The sequence below is a fragment of the Xenopus laevis genome, chromosome 7L, assembly GCF_017654675.1.
Source record: "Xenopus laevis strain J_2021 chromosome 7L, Xenopus_laevis_v10.1, whole genome shotgun sequence".
In the NCBI taxonomy this organism is placed as follows: Eukaryota; Metazoa; Chordata; class Amphibia; order Anura; family Pipidae; genus Xenopus; species Xenopus laevis.
Window position 1 is genome coordinate 78786429 of NC_054383.1, and position 20212 is coordinate 78806640.

General features: G+C 37.1%; 1 protein-coding gene and 1 pseudogene across 6 annotated transcripts in view; both read right to left on the bottom strand.

Annotated features, from left to right (window-relative positions):
* LOC108696409 (NXPE family member 4) overlaps positions 1-15020 on the bottom strand; it is a 35122-nt gene extending 20102 nt beyond the window's left edge. For 2 of the 6 annotated variants that reach the window (XM_018225741.2, XM_018225737.2), the window contains exons 1-3: positions 14886-15020; positions 5873-5994; positions 3135-3236 (exon numbers count right to left, since the gene is read on the bottom strand). In XM_018225741.2, the coding sequence (XP_018081230.1) occupies positions 3135-3230 (96 nt within the window). In that variant the 5' untranslated portion in view covers positions 3231-3236; positions 5873-5994; positions 14886-15020. Of the gene's footprint in view, positions 1-3134; positions 4515-5872; positions 5995-6307; positions 6387-9376; positions 10184-14885 lie in introns of those variants that run through there. The other 4 variants (XM_018225739.2, XM_041569209.1, XM_041569210.1 and 1 more) reach the window with 4 other exon arrangements.
* A 342-nt stretch (positions 15021-15362) lies between these two features.
* LOC108695829 overlaps positions 15363-20212 on the bottom strand; it is a 36512-nt pseudogene continuing 31662 nt past the window's right edge.

Genomic DNA, 20212 nt, shown 5'->3' on the forward strand with positions numbered 1-20212 from the left:
AGGTAGCGTTCAGTACACTGCACGCGTTAGTGAATTTGCGTAGTTACGTCCGTAGCGAAAATTCGCCAGGCGTAAGGGTGCGAAGTAACACTAGCGAATCTACGCCAGCGTTTGTTAGTGAATTTGCGAAGTAACGAAAATGCCCAACGCTAGCGAATTGACGCTAGCGTTCGGCGATTCGTCGCTTAGTGAATTTGCCCCTAGGAGAGTGCACCAAAACTATGCAACTACCAAAAAACTGATATCTGTAAACCTTCAATAACAGTGTTGTTTCTTGGAACTTGAATGAATTTTCGGCACACAGGATATGATGTAAGAAGATTGAGAAAGATCTAGCTTCTTTTTAGCACTTCAGCTCAAGTCAACTCTGGCGAAAGAGGTAACATTCAGTAAAATCCGCACTTTACTGAATTTGCTGAGTAATGACCTTTGGCTAGAGCGAAAAGTCACCTGGCAATAGAGCGCGAACGAATGCTAGCGACATTCTCTTTTGCTACCGAATTGGCGCCTGCGAATTGTTAGTCCTTTAGTGAATCTACTCCCTAGTGTTATGCAGCTAATGCAGCTTCTGGGACACAAAAGCTTTCTATGGTAAAGTTGCTCAAACCATGTTACTGTAGTCAAAATACTTTACTTCAGCGCAGCAATATTAGAGATCAACTCAAAACTACACTGTATAATAAACTTCTTTTTGATGACTGTCTATTCTAGTCTAGGTTTTATAACATGACATTTTTAGCTCTGAATGAATTATTTTCTACACAGTATATCTGCCCTTCTAAATTGTGTTTACAGTATGATTTTGGAAAAATATCCTCAGTGATCTCACTATGTTACATAGCAAAAAGATCAGTGATGTTTCATAATTAGAGATGATTCTTATTGTGGAAGTTCCTGCATCTATTATTAAATGTGTTGATCAATATGTAATATTGTCTGTTTGTTCTATAGTGTTGTTAGGGTAAAGACAGACAGGTGCTTTGTCTATGAGACGCTATGAGAACAACCTCTAAGTGACGGCGTGGTGGTGAAACAAACATCGTACGGAGGACATAATCTGGCAAATATAATTAATAAATATAAATCATTAACTAGCATACACTGGAGTCATTTGCCTGTCCTTACGCTGAACTTAGGTAAGGAGTCCGCTGTTTGCAGGAGCGGATGAAGCAGTTAATCTCATCACATAACTGTTGCCATAGTGCATCCTTTCAGCAAGAATAGTAGCAGGTAATAATTAACGCACTTGTTACTTTGTTTCTCTTTGCTGCCAAACAGCAGATAATACCTACCTCTGATTTATATATACGGACAGGGAAACATGAATATTTCTGCACAACTAAGAAATACTAAAATATCCAGAGCAACTACACCTCTCAGTCTATTTTTAGTATCGAACTTTTTATGCTTCAAGTTGCTGCTACAATAATCAAGATGAAATAACTATTCATATATGAACTGATAATATGAATTTAATGCTATAAATTGATTGCTACATATGAAATTTGATAAATGAATTTTGTACATGATTTTATATAAATTGTGTGATGAAATAAAAAACCTCAATTAATTTAAATCAATTTACTCCAGTAATCATTTAATTAATTAATGAGTATTATATTTCATTAAGAAGAAATTTACAAGAGTGTGACATAAGGGACCATTTTTCATTTTAACCATTACCAGTTGACAATATGTCAAAAATCACAGACATGTTTTTAAGAAACTGCCAACACGGCAGCCTTTTTTTCTTTTGAAAAAGCAGTTGTAGCCCAGTGGATAGGAGGTCCTCTAACAATGTAGGGCATGTGTGTAGCAGTACACTGACGGAGAAATTCATGTGATTTTGCCCTCCCAAAGCAGAAACAAGGTGCCATGACAAACACTACCATAGATTCTAATGTAGTTTTCTACAAAAATGACACAAGACAAAATATGCGCTATAAAATGTATGCAAATGTGTCGCCATTTAGCAAATTTTTTGCCATTTCGCTAATTTTTCGGAGAAGCAAATCAGGACAGATTCGCTCATCACTACTGGTCAATTCTACACTTTCATCTGATTCAATAAGAATTATATTACTTAATTTACATTTTTACAGGGACTTTAACCTGCAACTTAGTTAGTTTGAGTTTCCTCTGTAAGAGGAAGTAGTCTATTGTAGGTGGTATAGTTTAGGTATATGGTTATATATTTAGAATGTAACCTATGCTCCAATCATTGTGAAGCATGTATTTCCATTCTATCTGTGTCTGTAAGATGGTAATCATTATGGAAAGGGAAATTTGTTTTTATACAGATATGTGCCAAACAGGGCTAAGTAACATTTCAGACCTCTTTGAGTTAAATAATGTATTTTCTGTGCTAGAACAATCAACCTGTTTGGATTTAACAAATTATTTTCCACTCTGGAACAGTTAATGCAGGCACAGAAAGTAAAATTCTGAATTCTTTCTCCCATTATGTGTTTATGCAATCAGTAGTTAGACTTCAGCTGTACTGAGCACTACCTATCCATAAATCAGAATGGTGTTGGACTGTTTACACAGATATAAGGTTTGATAAATATTTAACATTTTAAAATGTTTACTATATTCAGGAACGTTAAATGGGAAACATATAGAACTGCTTGGGATCCTTTAGGATACTTGATAATTCAGCCCACAAACCTTATTAGGGTGTGTTTTGCATTTACTTTTCTGAGATTGCATATTACAGGTTGACTACAAATGTATTTTTTTCTCTTAATAGAACAAGAAATGCTTTACTTATCTTTTAACTTATTTTGATCATGTGACACTGTATGGATTAATAAAGTATATGATAAAATAGAGTCTTTTTAAATGAATGTTTTTTATTAGCTCTTTAATACACAATAGTTGCATATTTATAAAAGAGTGAAGTTACAGATCCCCACAGTCCTTTAGACTGAAAGTCCACCTCTCCCCATTCATTTTTATGGGATTTTTAAAAGAGTATTTATCAATGGGTGAAAGTGAAAGTTCACCCTTTGATAAATATGCCTGTAAAAATCCCATAGAAATGAGTGGCGGAATATCACTCTAGAGGACTTCACTCTTTGATAAATATGCCCCATAGCAAAATACATCTAAGACAAACAAGTTATACATACCTTGTTAGGAGCTGAGTGATACCAGAAGCTTAAACAAAGGATAATTATAAGTGTCACAGCCAAGGCTCCTCCTCTCTTCAGTTTATAAAGTTCCATGTTTATCTGTATGGTTAAACAAAAAATAAATACAGTAAAACCTCAATTTTACATCTCCTGATTTTAAGTTTTGGTATACGGTATATAGGCTGAGCAGCTGACTATAGATGTCAACCCCTATAAAGATCTTTGTGTGGTAAAGCAGAAAAAAACAGGGAATTCAGAAGGGGGGTTGCTGGATTTTTACCTGGAGCAATAGGTATCAGATGAGGTGGGGGAAACAAGGTAAGGGGAGGGGACTTTTTGGTTTAAAAGAGCTGGAACTGGCTTTAGTGGATCACTAACCTGTTTTTGTTTTGGGTGTTTTAGTGGTTCAGTTAAACTTTCTGTATGTTATGCAATGATTTTCTGTGGGTTAAAGGTTTTGTAAATGTAGTCAAAACTATAAAGACCTAACTGCACTTCACTTTTCTATTTTGCCTCCATTACTTATGCAAGTCTAACACAATGTATAAATTGTCAGAAATCTATCATATTCATACGTATGTTTCCCCACTGCCTTTCTGTTAATTTTATTGAGACAAGGCTGCAGTTAGTTTCAAAGTAACTTGAATTAATTGAATACACCACCTTTGGTATTGTAGTGAGGAAAGGGCAAAAAACCATCACAGTATAAAAATATGTGGATTTCCTACATTTATGCAGCGTATACTCTACACTAGCAGCAATAGAGTTTATATGAGAAATTGTTTTTCTATAACAGAAAATCTCATACAGAAGCTGCCGGCCATAAAACAATACTCATTTACAATTACCTGTGTACTGTTGCCTCCTGTATAGGTAGATTTTGGGGCAGGGGCAAATAGTGTGAAATGGGCCATCAAAATATATGTCATACATTTGAGTCTCCACTTTTTTTTGGGTCAGACTGATCGTAATTAAAAAAGCATATCTTGTAATTGAAATTCCAAATTTCCCCATAGACTTCTGTTGAGTTTCCATAAGATAAGCCATGAGACAAGTTTTTGTCATGGAATTGAATTCCATTGATGTCTGTTGGGGAATCTGGAATTGAATTAGAAGAAAAGTTGATCTCATAAAATTACATCTGAGATTGGTTTGATCATATGACTGGTTTTCACTTTGTCGCAGGAGACAGATGTCACTTCCCAACTGTTATGGGATAGGGTCTCTTAATATATCCTTTCTTATTTAATTTACTATTAGTATTTTTTCATATTGTAGTATGTCTTTGTGCATATTTATATATATTTCAACTTCAATATGACTATCCATAATGCTGTAAATTAATTTATTTTCTGCTTGATAATTTGCAAAAACTCCTAAGCTTAGCTTCTCAACAGCTGCTCACTGAGCATATGAGTGTCGCAGACACTTTCCAAGGTGGTGACCTCCTATGACAAGTTTGAAGTCCTGGATCATTGCTGCTATTGAGAAGCTGAAACTTTAAGTTGGTACAATAAGTCCATTATATAAAATATAGCATTTTTAGCCATATTTATTTTTAGGCTTTAGTTCTCCTTTAAAGTATTGCAAAGGCCCGGCTAACACCTCAATTATTTTTTACAACTGAAATGTCGAAATGGTAGCTTTACTTATGGAATAACTCACTAGCATTCTCATAGCTCAACAAAAACAGTTCATGGAGGTCTGGAACCCTTTGATCAAATATAGATACCCACAAACTTTTGATAAATCTCCATTGACTTAGTGAATGTTCTGTGATAATGTTGATCATTCTAGCGTGCAGGTAATATTTTAACCAATGTAAAGGTTGCCATACATGGGCCAATAAAAGCTGCCGACAGACCGAGTTGGCAGCTTATTGGCCCATGTATGGGGCCCTCCGATGGGCTTCCCCGATCGATATCTGGCCGAAAGTCGGGCAGATGTCGATCGGATGGGACTAAAAATTATGTGTAAATGTACTTCTGTTTTGAGCTACATAACAGGTATGGAAGCTGTTATACAAAATGTTTGGAACCCAGGGTTTTACAGATAATGAGTCTTTCTGTAATTTGGATCTTCATACCTTAAGTCTACAAACAAATTGTTTAAACATTAATTAAACCTAATAGGATAGTTTTGCTTCCAGTAAGGATTGATTATTTCTTAGATGGGATCAAGTGCGAACTACTGTTAAATTACAGAGAAAAAGGAAATTGTTGTTAAAAATCTTTAAAAAAATTTTTTGGATAACAAGTTTCCTGATAATGGATCCCATAACTGTATTCATAAAACTGTGCATAAATGGTATGGGCCAATTTAGGAAAAATATAGTTTTCCTAGCAAAACTATCCCCAGGAAATGCCTAAAAAGTTTGTTTTAAAAAAATGAGCTGCTGTAAAGCACAATTAAAGTGTGAAAACCTATTGACAGTGAAAGGGTGGAAGAGATTATAGAGGCTAAAACAAAAAGTTAATAGTTTACAAAGTTTTATATTTTTCTCTGTTCATTGTGACTACTTTGGAAAATTCTTTCTAATGCTACTGTAGGTGCTTTAACAGTATATACACAGTGGTAAAATATACAATTCTATCAAAGTCCCAAACCAAGTGTATAAAAAGAACCCTACACTATATATTTTCTTGTTTCCCCATTTCCTTTTGAGGTACGATCGGTAACACTTTTTGGAACATTATACATACTCAAAATGATATTCACTACATATTTTTACTCACAATACTTGCAGTTCTTTTCTTTCTCTTTTTAGGCGTGCTGTCCTCAAACCACGTCCAGGAGAAACTCTGGATCCTCTCACTAGAAGTGATCAGACTTGTTCGGCAAGAAGGGTTGTCTCCCTCTAGTTACAAATGTAAACAAGAATAACCACTTTTCTTTATCTGTTGCAGTTCTAAAGTGCATAATAAATATGATGAATGTAGCAGAACCTCTAAGCCATAATTAAAGGGAAATAATTATTACATAAATATTGTTTGTTTCTTCATGCAGGTTTGGCTGTGGGATCTTATACACGGCCAATAATACAGGTGCAGTGGCTTTTCTTATGTTCTACTGCCTGAAAAAGCACGGGTTAACAGAGCCCGTGGATTTCTATTGTGTCTGTACCCACTACACTGCACTAAATGTTCAAATGCAAGTGGGATGCAACAAACCTCATCCTACACAGTGTTTCAGTGTGGGGCTATCGCAACTGATATTACGAAATCATGTAAATTATCTGGAAAAAAAAGAAAAACCAAATACAATTACATTTCTTCAAATTTCTTCAAATTCTATTTGCGGCTATGAGAGGATCAATATACAAATATTGTATCAATCCTCTTCCACCCAAGAAATCAGACATTCTTATATACCTCGTGAGGCAACTTCGGGCGACTTCGGAAAATAAAGCGTCACGTGTGCATTGCCGCAGGCGATTTTCATTTTAGCCGGCAGAGGGCAGGGGGAAGGCAGTTCGGGTTATTGTTGCCCCGAAGAAGAGACAATTTGTCGCCAGGGCGACTAATCTCCCCAAATCTGCTTGTGCGGACTGACACTAGGGGGCCGATTCACTAACTTCGAGTGAAGGATCAAACTATCTGCGCTAAATCCTTCGACTTCGATATTCGAAGTTGAAGGATTTTAATTCCTAGTCGAATATCGAGGGTTAATTAACCCTCGATATTCGACCCATAGTGAATCGGCCCCTTACTGTGCACAGTGAATTCTGTGTCCGTGCTTTCATTCATATGTAAATGAACTGCCAGCAGAATCCGAGCCACAGAGCTGGGTGACGTCAGCAAAATATCTCCATGTTCCTACCCCACTGCCTCGGGCACCCTGAGGGTGTAAACAATCCTTTTATCCTTTGCTGTTGGGATCCTCCCATGCCATTCATTGCCTTTGTTGTTTCCTCACCCAATGCTGGTCTATGGACTCCTCGGGTTTCCTGAGGCAACTTCGGGCGACTTCAGAAAACGAACCGCCGCGTGTGATTAGTTCCAGCGTTTTTTAATTTTAGCAAGCACAGAGTCAGGGAAGGCATTTGGGGAGATTGGTCGCTGCAAAAATGAGCTGATTAGTCGCCAGGCAACCAAATCTCCCCAAAACGCCCTGTGTGGCCTGACCCTAATAGGTGTTCCTCATTTACACAACAGTGTTAGGAGATAGACATAAAAGCAATCACATTTTATGACAGGATAGCCCTTGTTTCGTCGGTGCACTGTGCCATCTGTGTGTATAGTGTACACTGCCCTGAGCCCAGGGTCACTGTTAATTCTTTAACTCCCTCAGTTATGGGATATGAGATATTACATTCCCCCATTACATTCCCCCAAGGCTTATAGAGATACATTAGTGTCAAACTTTCCTAATATCTGGGTTAAACTTATAACATCTTGTATTTTTAGTGCTGCTGAGTTTGAATGAATATGATTATCAGTTAGCGCAGGTGTATTATTGACTTGTTGTCTAGCACATTCTGATTGGGGGCTAAAGAGAGATGGACTAGATAATGTTTGTTCTCCATATTTTATCTCTTGCTCAGTAACAGGGCAGACACTTACTGGGACATTTTCTTCATATCCAGCCTTGCTTTCTAAAGCTATCACCTGTTGTTCTCTGAGCCTGCATCTTTCTTCACAATCCTTCAACTTTTCTTCTAACAAATCATTATGTTTAGCTAACATTTACACCTTCTCCCTCAGTTCTTCTAATTCTGAAACATGCTCTTCTGAAGTGCTAGCTGCTACAATAAGTTACTCACCAAACTTTTCCAAGTCTTCTCTAAACTGGGCCTTCTCATTTTTCCACTGTTTTGCCTTATTCTCAGCAATATCTTTCATCTTTAATAATGCTATTTCATTAGCCATTTTAATCTTCTTTACCATTTTTGCAAGCTGATTACATTTTACTCTATTGTTGTAACTTTGACACTGTATTAGTAGACTTTTACAATTTGGAGAGCGCACACCCAAAGAAAAATGCTGAGGTGCTAATACTTAAGGGGGCCACCCAAAACAAGCCTCCTATCATTTGCAAACCCAAAAAAATGTAAGGATTGCACACTCAGTCTTAAATAAAGATACAAAAAAACTTATTTTATTATTAAAAACTTACATAATAGCAGGTCGCCCTACGCATTTCGACCACCGAGGAGGTCTTCATGAGGGGCCAAATATTTTACAAATACAAAAAATATTTGTAAAATATTTGGCCCCTGATGAAGACCACATCGGTGGTTGAAACGCGTAGGGCGACCTGCTATTATGTAAGTTTTTAATAATAAAATAATTTTTTTTGTATCTTTATTTAAGACTGAGTGTGCAATCCTTAAATCTTTTTTTAGTAGACTTTTAAACTGATGTGTCCAAGACTCATCTGCACATGAATGGTAATCAGCAAAGGCAAATATGTTTACATATATTTCTAAAAATGCCACTACAAACAATAACTTACAAAGCAGATCCAACAGCAGCTGCGTTTCAATCAAAAAGCAGAGACTTTACCCAGTGGAAATCTTTAGTAAAATTAGTTACTTCTTAAAAAATTGGGCAGTGCTCTATGAGGACTACTATCAGGGACACTACATAGATTTTGACTTTTGTTCTCCTTTAAAGGGATACTGTCATGGTAAAAAATAGTTAATAGTGCTGCTCCAGCTGAATTCTGCACTGAAATCCATTCTCAAAACAGATTTTTTATATTTAATTCTGAAATCTGACATGGGACTAGATATACCTGTATTGTCAGTTTCCCAGCTGCCCCAGTCATGTGACTTGTGCTCTGATAAACCTAAGTCACTCTTAACTGCTGTACTGCAAGTTGGAGTGATATCACCACCTCCCTTTCCCTCTCAGCAGCCTAACAACAGAACAATGGGAAGGTAACCAGATAGCAGCTCCCTGACACAGGATATCAGCTGGCAGGTAGATCTAAGAACAGCACTCAATAGTAAAATCCAGGTCCCACTGCAACATTTACATTGATTAGGAGAAACAACAGTCTGCCAGAAAGTAGTTCCATCCTAAAGTGCTGGCTCTTTCTGAAAGCACATGACCAGGCAAAATGACCTGAGATGGCTGCCTACACACCAATATTACAACTAAAAATATACACTCGCGGGTTCAGGAATACATTTTATATGTTAGAGTGAATTATTGTGTAGGAGTCTTTTTTATTTTAAACAGAATTACTAGCTATGTTATTTAACATGTTTCAGCAGCAAAGTAAAGATATTTCACCATTCTTGTGACTTTCCCCTTGTGCCCCGGACTGCTTCTTTCACTGCCTTCTCCTACACAGCAGCCACTTCTCTTGATTTGTCACGGTCTTGTTCTCCGGTCCCTTCAGCTTGACTCTCCAGACTGCTTCTAACTCTTTCCCCCCAACCCCTCCTTCTCCAGAACAACAGTGCTTCTATTTTCTACTCACAATCTTGTGCCCCAGGTCTCTTTCTCCAAATGTAGCCTTTCTTCCTAAACTAATTCTTACAGCCTTCTGTCTTTCTCCCGTACCCTCCTTCTTCAATACAGAAGCCACTTCCCTTTCCTCATAATGTTCTTGTGGCCCTGTCCCTTCAGCACAGCACCTCCCCATCAGCCTCTCATGACACACATGCACCACATCTATCTAGAAATTGTACAAGTAAGTGTGTGAACGCTGCATATAAAAGGTTTTTGCTAATACAATTGAGCGGTTGGCAAAAGACAGAGCTGATTTACATGTGTAAAATCTGGGAAAACAATCCGTAAAACCTGGGAATAGACCCCATAGAAATGCACTGAAAATAAAGGGACCACGGGAAAAAAACATAAAATGCAGGAAAATGTCAAATCTGGGGATGTAAATTGGGAGTTACACAGTTATTCTGTCAGGTTTCAGATATGTGCATTTCATTGCATTATTTTTTACTATTTTGGAGTAGAGATGTACATAGTAATAAGACAGTGACATAGGTTGTGGATATTATACACTCATGGAATCCACTCAGGTCAATTAATTTAATTAAAATTTAAAAAAATTATTTAATTACATAGACACGTAGGCCATACGCCGGATGACCTGAGAGGTTGTGATCAACAGTGTCATCTGGGCTCTTTGCCACCAACATGCCTCCCAGATTAAACAGTCTTCTCCTCCTCTCTGAACTGTATTGTTTTTGTTCCATTTAGACAAGTTATATGGAACCTAATACATACAAGTTTCCCTCGCCAGAATTGCAGACTAGGAGAGGATCCGGGAATCAATACTTACGTACATAATAAGCAATAAATACTTTTCTGCACTCATGTGCACAAAGAGCAAGCTGTGGCACTCAAAGGGGTGATTTTGAGTTGTAACACAGGCTTTGTATGTTATAGATGCCGTTTAAATGATAAAATAAAAAATGATGTCAGCACATGTCACAAAAGAACTGCACAGTAGACCCCCATCATAGTAGATGCTGTGTGCATATTTTACTATGCAATACATGGTGGACATGTTGATAATAGTTTTCATAAAAATTATAATTTGCATAAGTTGTCTCTCTCCTGCTTTCTGTGTTTTTTAAGGCTAATGACATGCCAGGCTGCTTTCTCAGCTACATAGAAAGGTAGGCTAAGAAAAAGCTGATCCAAGTCAATTCACTCATCTCTGTAAGTGAAGTGCACTGACTGGCAGGGAGTTGGCCTGTGTGCACATACATGTATAATGAATGTGATCTCTAACTTCACTCTTTGATAAATATACCCCTTGGTGCTTTCTGAAAAAAATCTAGAGATTCGGTAGTCAAATCCCAAAAATTCATATAAATTTGAGTCGTCTCTCTATTTTATTGAGGTTTTTCCCCATTTTTTTAAGTCATTTTATTGATAAATAAGATAAAATTGTGTATGGGAGTTTGGTCAAGCTTAGTTTAATAAAAATATGAGATAAATTTGAGCTTTTGTAAATAACCCTCTTGGTGTATTCTCAGTTAAATAAATTGGTGGGTGATTAAACAACTCCTATATTTTCACTTTCACCCCATGTGTGTCCATACATGCCAATGCCTGTCAGGATGGGTTTAGATCTGCTTGCATCAACTTATTCTCCACCTGCAGTTCTATGCATGATAAAATAGAAAATTCTGGTCTGGAAATAAAATTATGCATGTAGCAATTTTTCTCTTTTTATATTCATTCCCCTTTCTCTGGCCCTTTCAAATTATGTTAAGAAAATTCTCTATACTCATGCCATTAAAAATAACATTTACTATAACAAATTAAAAACATCAATCAAACCACATGGAGCCCAAAGCGTTTCATGCTCTTAATCATAAGCAATCCCATATAAGTCACATTTCTCCATATACGTATACTCATACATTTTCAATTAGACCCACCCCACAATTAAAACCAATTATGATTCAGAAAGGGCCCTTGTTGCATAAATAGCTCATTAAGATATTCCAGACCAGCCCACTCAACTAAAAGTGATTCAACTATCAGGTATTACAAAATCCATGCTCGGGGTAACACTAAAATAATTTAAAGTCAATATTAATATTACATTATAAATTATGTAAACAAATTCTTGAAAATTATACAAAGCATGCCACATCAAATGTAAAATTAATATCTAAAGGTAACAGTGTCTATAAAACATCCAATAAACTTCTTGTTTACGTAACCTGGTTAGAATATCACCACCTCGTATACCTGTCTTAACCTGTTCAATCACTTGTACTGAAAAATATTCTAAATTCATATTATTACATTCCATAAAGTGTCTGGTGAGATTGGGTTAGTTGCAATACTTAATATTACTAATCTGATTTATGTGCTCCCTGATCAGTTCTTTAAGGGACCCTATGGTACCTATGGTATGTTTATTGCATTTTCTGCAAGTGATCAGATAAATGACTCCTGTACATTTGCAATTTACAAATTGTTTAATACTATATGTTGTTTTTTTTCAACTGTCGATTCAGATTACTGAGAAATCCAAAGAAATTTACATGTGATACATTGGCTATTCCCACATTTGTAACAGCCTTTAAATTTAAAGAAATGTGTCTGTTTAGTTGTCTTACTTGTGTAGAGGATAGGTAACAATAGGGGGCACATTTACTTAGCTCGAGTGAAGGATTAGAATGAAAAATACTTCGAATTTCAAAGTATTTTTTTTGGCTATTTCGACCATCAAATTGGCTACTTCGACCTTCAACTACGACTTCGATTTGAACGATTCGAACAAAAAATCGTTCGACTATTCGACCATTCAATAGTCGAAGTACTGTCTCTTTAAAAAAAACTTAGACCACCTACTTCGCCACCTAAAACCTACCGAGCACCAATGTTAGCCTATGGGGAAGGTCCCTATAGACTTTGCTAACAATTTCTGATCGAAGGAAAATCTTTCGGTCGATGGATTAAAATCCTTTGAATCGTTCGATTCGAAGGATTTAATTTTTCTAACGAACAATTTTTCCTTCTATCGTTCGATCGAACGAATTGCGGTAAATCCTTCGACTTCAATATTCGAAGTCGAAGGATTTAACTTTGATGGTCGAATATTGAGGGTTAATTAACCCTCGATATTCGACCCATAGTAAATGTGTCCTAAATCTCCCAAGGTGTGTGCATTCATCACCCCCTGGTTTAGTGTTCCAAAGAAGTCCTCATCTGTATACAGAATAGGTAAGAACGTATTAACCACACAAACTACTTTATTATACTGTCTGCTATATCTCTTAATAAAATATAACTTATTATTATTAAACTGTGTATTTGTTTCTTATGTTTCAAAACCAGCAGGGTGTCCCTATACATATTGTCTGTTTTATAAAAAGCTCTTTTGATGTTCATTTTATTGTAGCTTTTCTCCTTAAACCGGTTACTCGTATCTTCTACTAAGTTATGGAATCCTCCATCAGTATAACAGTTCCTCCTCAACCCAAGGAACTGGCCCACCAGCATTCCACCCATCAAATTCTTAGGATGGCATGAATGGGCATGTAGCAATTTATTTCTGCTACATGGTTTACAATACATCGTAGAATGTAAATATAAAGTAGTCATGTTCCAATAAATACCCTATGGTCAACAGGAGAAATCCTTTTAGGTATTCTGAATACTTCACTATTTATTGAGATGGTAATTGATCGCCTCTAGGCCTTTTTGATGTGGTTTTGAATACAGTGAGGTCACATCTAGTGTGGCCCAGCTGTACTCTCTTTGCCAGTCAAAATCCCTAAGTTTCAAAATTGCATCTGTAGTCTCTCTCACATAAATACTCATTCTTAATACCAAAGGTTGTAAATGGGCATCAACCCATTCAGAAAGATTTTCATTAAGTGAGCCTATACCAGATATAATAGGTCTCCCTATAGGTGGTTTCTGTTCTTTATGCACCTTGGGCAAATGGTAGAAAGTAGGAATACCAGAAACTTGGGTAAAACAAAATCTCTTTCTAAGTCACTGACCAGACCTTTTTCTGAAGCTACATCAACCAATGTCACCAGTTCACCAAGGACATTTTATAGGATCTCTATTTAACAGTGAATATCATACCTTTAAGAATTACTATCTTATCTCCATTCAGGCCCTTCAAGTTATAATTTCTCTCATTATCATTGCACAACAATTATTAGCGAAATGCAATAATTTTGCCATGGAACAATTTTGTCGTGAACAACATTTTTTATACTCACAACTATTTTGTCTAAATGCATTAAAGTCAATGGACATCTGAATAATGTTGACGCGTGACAGTTTTATGTGCGTGACTATTCTGATTGTGCGACAATTTTTTTTTGTTTCACTGGATTTTTTTTTTTGGTGGTGAAACGTGAAAATTTGCTACAAATTCGTGCCTGGTGAATTTATTCGTCCATCACTAATCAAAATTTCTACTAGGAGAAAAAGAGAGTATTTTCTTCTCCTGAAAAAAACTTTCTCTGACTTTTCTGTTCTATTTGCCTATGTAGAAAGAAGAGAAGAGCCAGCAAGAGAGCCTTCTGAAAAATCATCAAATTCCATACTTGAAAAACTCTCTTTTTTTAGGGGTGTTTGTATTTTTTTTAAAATTGACCTCTGTTTATATTTGATAGCATGTATATATGGGCCCAAGTAAAAACTTGGGTGAAAATTCACCAGCGACGGCTTCGCACCCATCTAAACACTTTGCCAGGTGAAAATTCACTGGGACAACACTAATTTACTAAAATGCAAAGTTTCGTGCTGCTCGACGGATGCTGGTGAATTCACTAGCATTACTTCGTCAATGTGAGCAAATCATAGTAAAGATGAGCTAGCGTTCAATTCTACCTAGTGCAAATTCGTCTTGCACTCAGGCTTATTTATTTACGGCGGAAAATTTAAAGCTGAATATACCTCTTTCTGTTACATGTTGCATCTAATACATTACATTGACACTGATAACTAGACATGTCCAGGGAACCTTAATAAATTCAATAGAGTTGTTTTAATGCCGTACAAATGAGCCCATTGTAATAATATATAATGTTTCATATGTTATAAAATGTATGGGGGAAACTGGTTACACAAAAACAAATTAGGTGCTTTTACAGTATATATACATAGTGGTAAAAAATACAAAATCAATTATATCAAAGTCCCAAAACAAGTGTATGAAAAGAACGCTAAACTATATATTTTCTTGTTTCCCCATTTCCTTTTGAGGTACGATCGGTAACACTTTTTGGAAGATTATACATAGTAGTAACGCAAAGATACAAAATGATATTCACTACATATTTTTACTCACAATACTTGCAGTTCTTTTCTTTCTCTTTTTAGGCGTGCTGTCCTCAAATGAAGTCCAGGAGAAACTCTGGATCCTCTGACTAGAAGTGATCAGACTTGTTCAGCAAGAAGGGTTGTCTCCTAGTTACAAATGTAAACAAGAATAACCACTTTTATTTATCTGCTGCAATTCTAAAGTTCATTATGAATATTATGAAATGTAGCAGAACCTCTAAGCCATCATTAAAGGGAAATAATTATTATATAAAAATTGTTTGTTTCTTCATGCAAGTTTGGCTATGGGATCTTATACAATGCCAATAAATCAGGTGCAGTGGCTTTTCTTATGTTCTACTGCCTGAAAAAGCACGGGTTAACAGAGCCCATGGATTTCTATTGTGTCTGTACCCACTACACTGCACTAAATGTTCAAATGCAAGTGGGATGCAACAAACCTCATCCTACACGGTGGTTCAGTGTGGGGCTATGGCAACTGATATTAGGAAATCTTGTAAATTATCTAGAAAAAAAAGAAAAACAAATACAATTAAATTAAATTTCTTCAAATTTCTTCAAATTCTATTTGCAGCTATGAGAAGATCAATATACAAATATTGTATCAATCCTCTTCCACCCAAGAAATCAGACATTCTTATATACCTCGTGAGGCAACTTCAGGCAACTTTGGAAAACAAAGCGCCACGTGTGCATTGCCGCAGGCGATTTTCATTTTAGCCGGCGGAGGGCAGGGGGAAGGCAGTTCGGGGATATTGTTGTACCGAAGAAGAGGCAATTTGTTGCCAGGGCGACTAATCTCCCCAAATCTGTTTCTGTGGATTTACCCTTACTGTGCACAGTGAATTCTGTGTCCGTGCTTTCATTCATATATAAATGAACTGCCAGCAGAATCCGAGCCATGGAGCTGGGTGACGTCAGCAAAATATCTTCATGTTCCTACCCCACTGCTTCGGGCACCCTGAGGGTGTAAACAACATATCCTTTTATCCTTGTTGTTGCCATTCATTGCCTTTGTTGTTTCCTCGCCCAATGCTGGTCTATGGACTCCTCTTTTTGTCCATAATGGTTTCCTGAGGCAACTTCGGGCGACTTTGGAAAACGAACTGCCGCGTGTGATTAGCGCCAGCGGTTTTTCATTTTAGCCGGCGCAGAGTCAGGGAAGGCGTTTTGGGAGATTGGTCGCCGCAAAAATGAGCTGATTAGTCGCCAGGCGACCAAATTTCCCCAAAACGCCCTGTGTGGCCTGACCCTAATAGGTGTTCCTCATTTACACAACAGTGTTAGGAGATAGACATAAAATCAATCACATTTTATGACAGGATAGCCCTTGTTTGGTCGGTGCACTGTGCCATCTGTGTTTATAGTGTACACTGCCCTGAGCCCAGGGTCACTGTTAATTCTTTAACTCCCTCAGTTATGGGTAGGGTTGCCACCCGGCCGGTATTTTACCAGCCTAGCCGGTAAAATACCTGCCAAGGCCGGAGCCGGTATTACAAATTTACCGGCAATGTAGCTGCCGGTAAATTTGTAATACTATTAAAAGGAGCCCTTGGCCTGCCCCCAATCCCCTTACCTTTTCTTTTGCTTCTTCTAGCATCCGTGGCGCGGCCCCGCCCATTTTGCCATCACGGCCCGCCCCTTTGTGTCCCTGCACCCCACCAGCCGGTAAATCATTTTAAAAAAGGTGGCAACCCTAGTTATGGGATATGAGATATTACATTCCCCCATTTGTGTCTGAAGGACACACCATGAAAGCATTAGAAGATCCTCTTCAGACTTGTGGCTATATCGGTGTAACATCCTTGGGCAGGGAACAGATAATATTACACCATTCACTCTCATTCACACATAATATGATACAAGGTGATAACATAGGTTGTCAATGCCACCAAACATTGCACATTACATATACACATACTGTGCACTCCATGTAGCATAAGGTCAAATTGAACTTTATATAATACAGACATTTGTTTGCTACCCAAGGCATAAAGGGTGGGACAGCTGTCCCTTTTCCTGTTTTAAAGAGAGGTATGTGAAATTCCCTGTTAGGCTCAGTTTGGGTCACCTTTTGATTTCCTGCACTATTGGAATCTGTGTCTATGTTATCAGAGGAGACAACAATTTCAGGCTCTGGGGGAGGGCTATGGTCAAGGAGATAATCATTTAGATTTTCCTGCGCATTCCCCTCTTGTCTCTGTATTGAATGGATGGGGTAAGTACTAGAACCATGCTGTTTGGCAGAAGTTCTGCAAAATCGAGCAATGTGACCATATTTACCACAACCATAACATTTCTGTGGAAATCTTCTGTGTTGGTGGTTCTTAGAAGCAACATAAATATGTCTCTGGAACTCAAAAGAATCTTGAGACCAATCCCTAAGTGTATTTATGAAGTTGTTGTATGAGGTGGCATACCTAAGGGCAGTTCTTGTGTTGTAATCAACGTTACATTTATTTGCCATTGAGTAGAGGAAATTGGGCTCATCTGGCAACATATCAGGGCAGTTGAATACAACTTTATATAGGGAGAATTAATCAGTGCAAAATAACATTGGATCATCTCCTTTCCTATACCTTGCATTCTCCAATGCATTTGTACATTTTGTATCATGCCCACCCAAAATCCTTTGCAACTCTCTTAACCTTTCAGTGGTATCTCCCCAATTTTCATTGATATTGGACAATGTGCCAATGTGCTTATCAACCAGACGCCTAAGTTCTGCAGCCAACTGATATGGGAGCCATGCTCTAAGCAAGGCACATGCATCTTTATTTCCAAGGTTATATTGTTTGACCACAGCTTCTAATTTATTGAAAAGGCTTATAGGAGATACATTAGTGTCAAACTTTGCTAATATCTGAGTTATCTGGGTTAAACTTATCTTGTATTTTTAGTGCTGCTGAGTTTGAAAGAAAATGATTATCAGTAATGATGGGCGAATTTGCTGTGAATTCCCGCGATTCGCCACCGGTGAATAAATTGGCGAAACTGCCGTGAAAATTCGGCAGCGAAAATTTGCAGACGTAAAACAAAAAGGACGCCAGCATCAAAAACGAGACGCCGGCGCGGTTTCGCAAATTTTTCTCTATTTTGCGAATTTCACAGGAAATTGGTGATTTTTTTGGCGAAGCAAAACGCCACAAATTAGCCCATCACTAATTATCAGTTGGCACAGGTGTATTATTGACTTGTTGTCTAGCACATTCTGATTGGGGGCTAAAGAGAGATGAACTAGATAATGTTTGCTCTCCATATTTTATCTCTTGTTCAGTAACAGGGCAGACACTTACTGGGACATTTTCTTCACATCCAGCCTTGCTTTCTAAAGCTATCACCTGTTGTTCTCTGAGCCTGCATCTTTCTTCACAATCCTTCAACTTTTCTTCTAACAAATCATTATGTTTAGCTAACATTTCCACCTTCTCCCTCAGTTCTTCTCATTCTGAAACATGCTCTTCTGAAGTGCTAGCTGCTACAATAAGTGACACACCAAACTTTTCCAAGTCTTCTCTAAACTGGGCCTTCTCATTTTTCCACTGTTTTGCTTTATTTTCAGCAATATCTTTCATCTTTAATAATACTAATATTTCATTAGCCATTTCAATCTTCTTTACCATTTTTGCAAGCTGATTACATTTTACTCTTGTAACTTTGACACTGTGTTAGTAGACTTTTACAATTTGGAGAGCGCACACCCAAAGAAAAATGCTGAGGTGCTAATACCTAAGGGGGCCACCCAAAAGAAGCCTCCTATCATTTGCAAACCCCAAAACAATTTAAGGATTGCACACTCAGTCTTTATAAAGATACAAAAAAATATATTTTATTATTAAACACTTACATAATAGCAGGTCACCCTATGCGTTTCAACCACCGAGGTGGTCTTCATCAGCGGCCAAATATTTTACAAATACGAAAAATATTTGTAAAATATTTGGCCCCTGATGAAGACCACCTCGGTGGATGAAACACATCGGGTGACCTGCTATTATGTAAGTGTTTAATAATAAAATATATTTTTTTGTATCTTTATTTAAGACTGAGTGTGCATTTCTTACATCTTATTTCAGTAGACTTTTAAACTGATGTGTCAAAGACTCTGCACATGAACGGTTATCAGCAAAGGCATATTTGTTTACATATACAGATGAAGCCAGAAGGGATGGTACGTTTGGCGCGCTGTAACATATCAAGTTAAATGCGCTAGTCGCGTTAACTGCAGGGAATCGGGCTGTCCCGACGTGTACAAAAGATAGGCATTTAAATTAAAATAGGCGCAATTCCACTAATGGACACCAGGTGGCGCCTGACCTACTTTTCATTCCTGACCCAACTCCAGTAGATCTTCCGTGACAGAGAGCAGGCTAAAGAGCAGGCTAAACTAAATAATAAATTATTGCTGCAAAAAAACTCATTTAATTGTAACACTATGGGACACACAGCCAATGTATGTGCTTTACAATGTATGTGCTTTACATTCTTAAGTCTAAGTTATAGTAACATGCAACTATTTCCCTCAAAAGATTGAGCTCTGTACCTAGAAAAAAACTAAAAACAATAAACAGCACGTTTGCCATTTTCTGTAAAAAAAACAAAACAAAACTTTATCCTGAATAAATTAATGAGATATTCTGTGAAAAATATTTGATGCTACTGACTATATTTAACAATAAGAGAAAGTTTTTCTCAATGTCTTTAAAGCCAGCTGCTATAGTGTAGTGGTTTAGGCATGGGATTTTAGTGCAGAAGGTCAAGGGTTCAAATCTCCTAATACATTTTTTTTTTTTTTTGTATTGAACTTTTTATTAGTCATAATATGCAGAGTAAGGTTTTGAATTGCTGATTGTAGCCTTGTTTTGTAGATATGTATTAAAATAGGAGTTTATAGTTTCAAACCTATTTAATCTCTGGTATTAAAATCAATCATTTAATCAATATTTAAGTGCTAAAAGCAATGTATAAAAAATTTTATAAAAAAAAGTTTTGAAATAAAAATAGCTTTAACTTAGCAGTTCATTTTCATGTGACAGTGGTTCAATATTAACATTATACAAAAGCTCCAGAATTTCATGACAGTTTGACACAGCATTTTACACAATATACCTACTTTGTGGTAACCAGGTAACTTAGAACATTAGTAATAGTACAGTGGATATGTGTTATCCATATACAGTATGTGCACATCTGTAGTGAGACACAAGTGGCAAAGTGAGACGTGGCGCTTATAGAAGCAGGTTAATTTGGGTTGGAAAACTATGGGAAACAGACCCAAAGACTCACAAAGGCCTTCAGGGATTTGCAGTAGATACTCTAGTAATGGATTTGCAG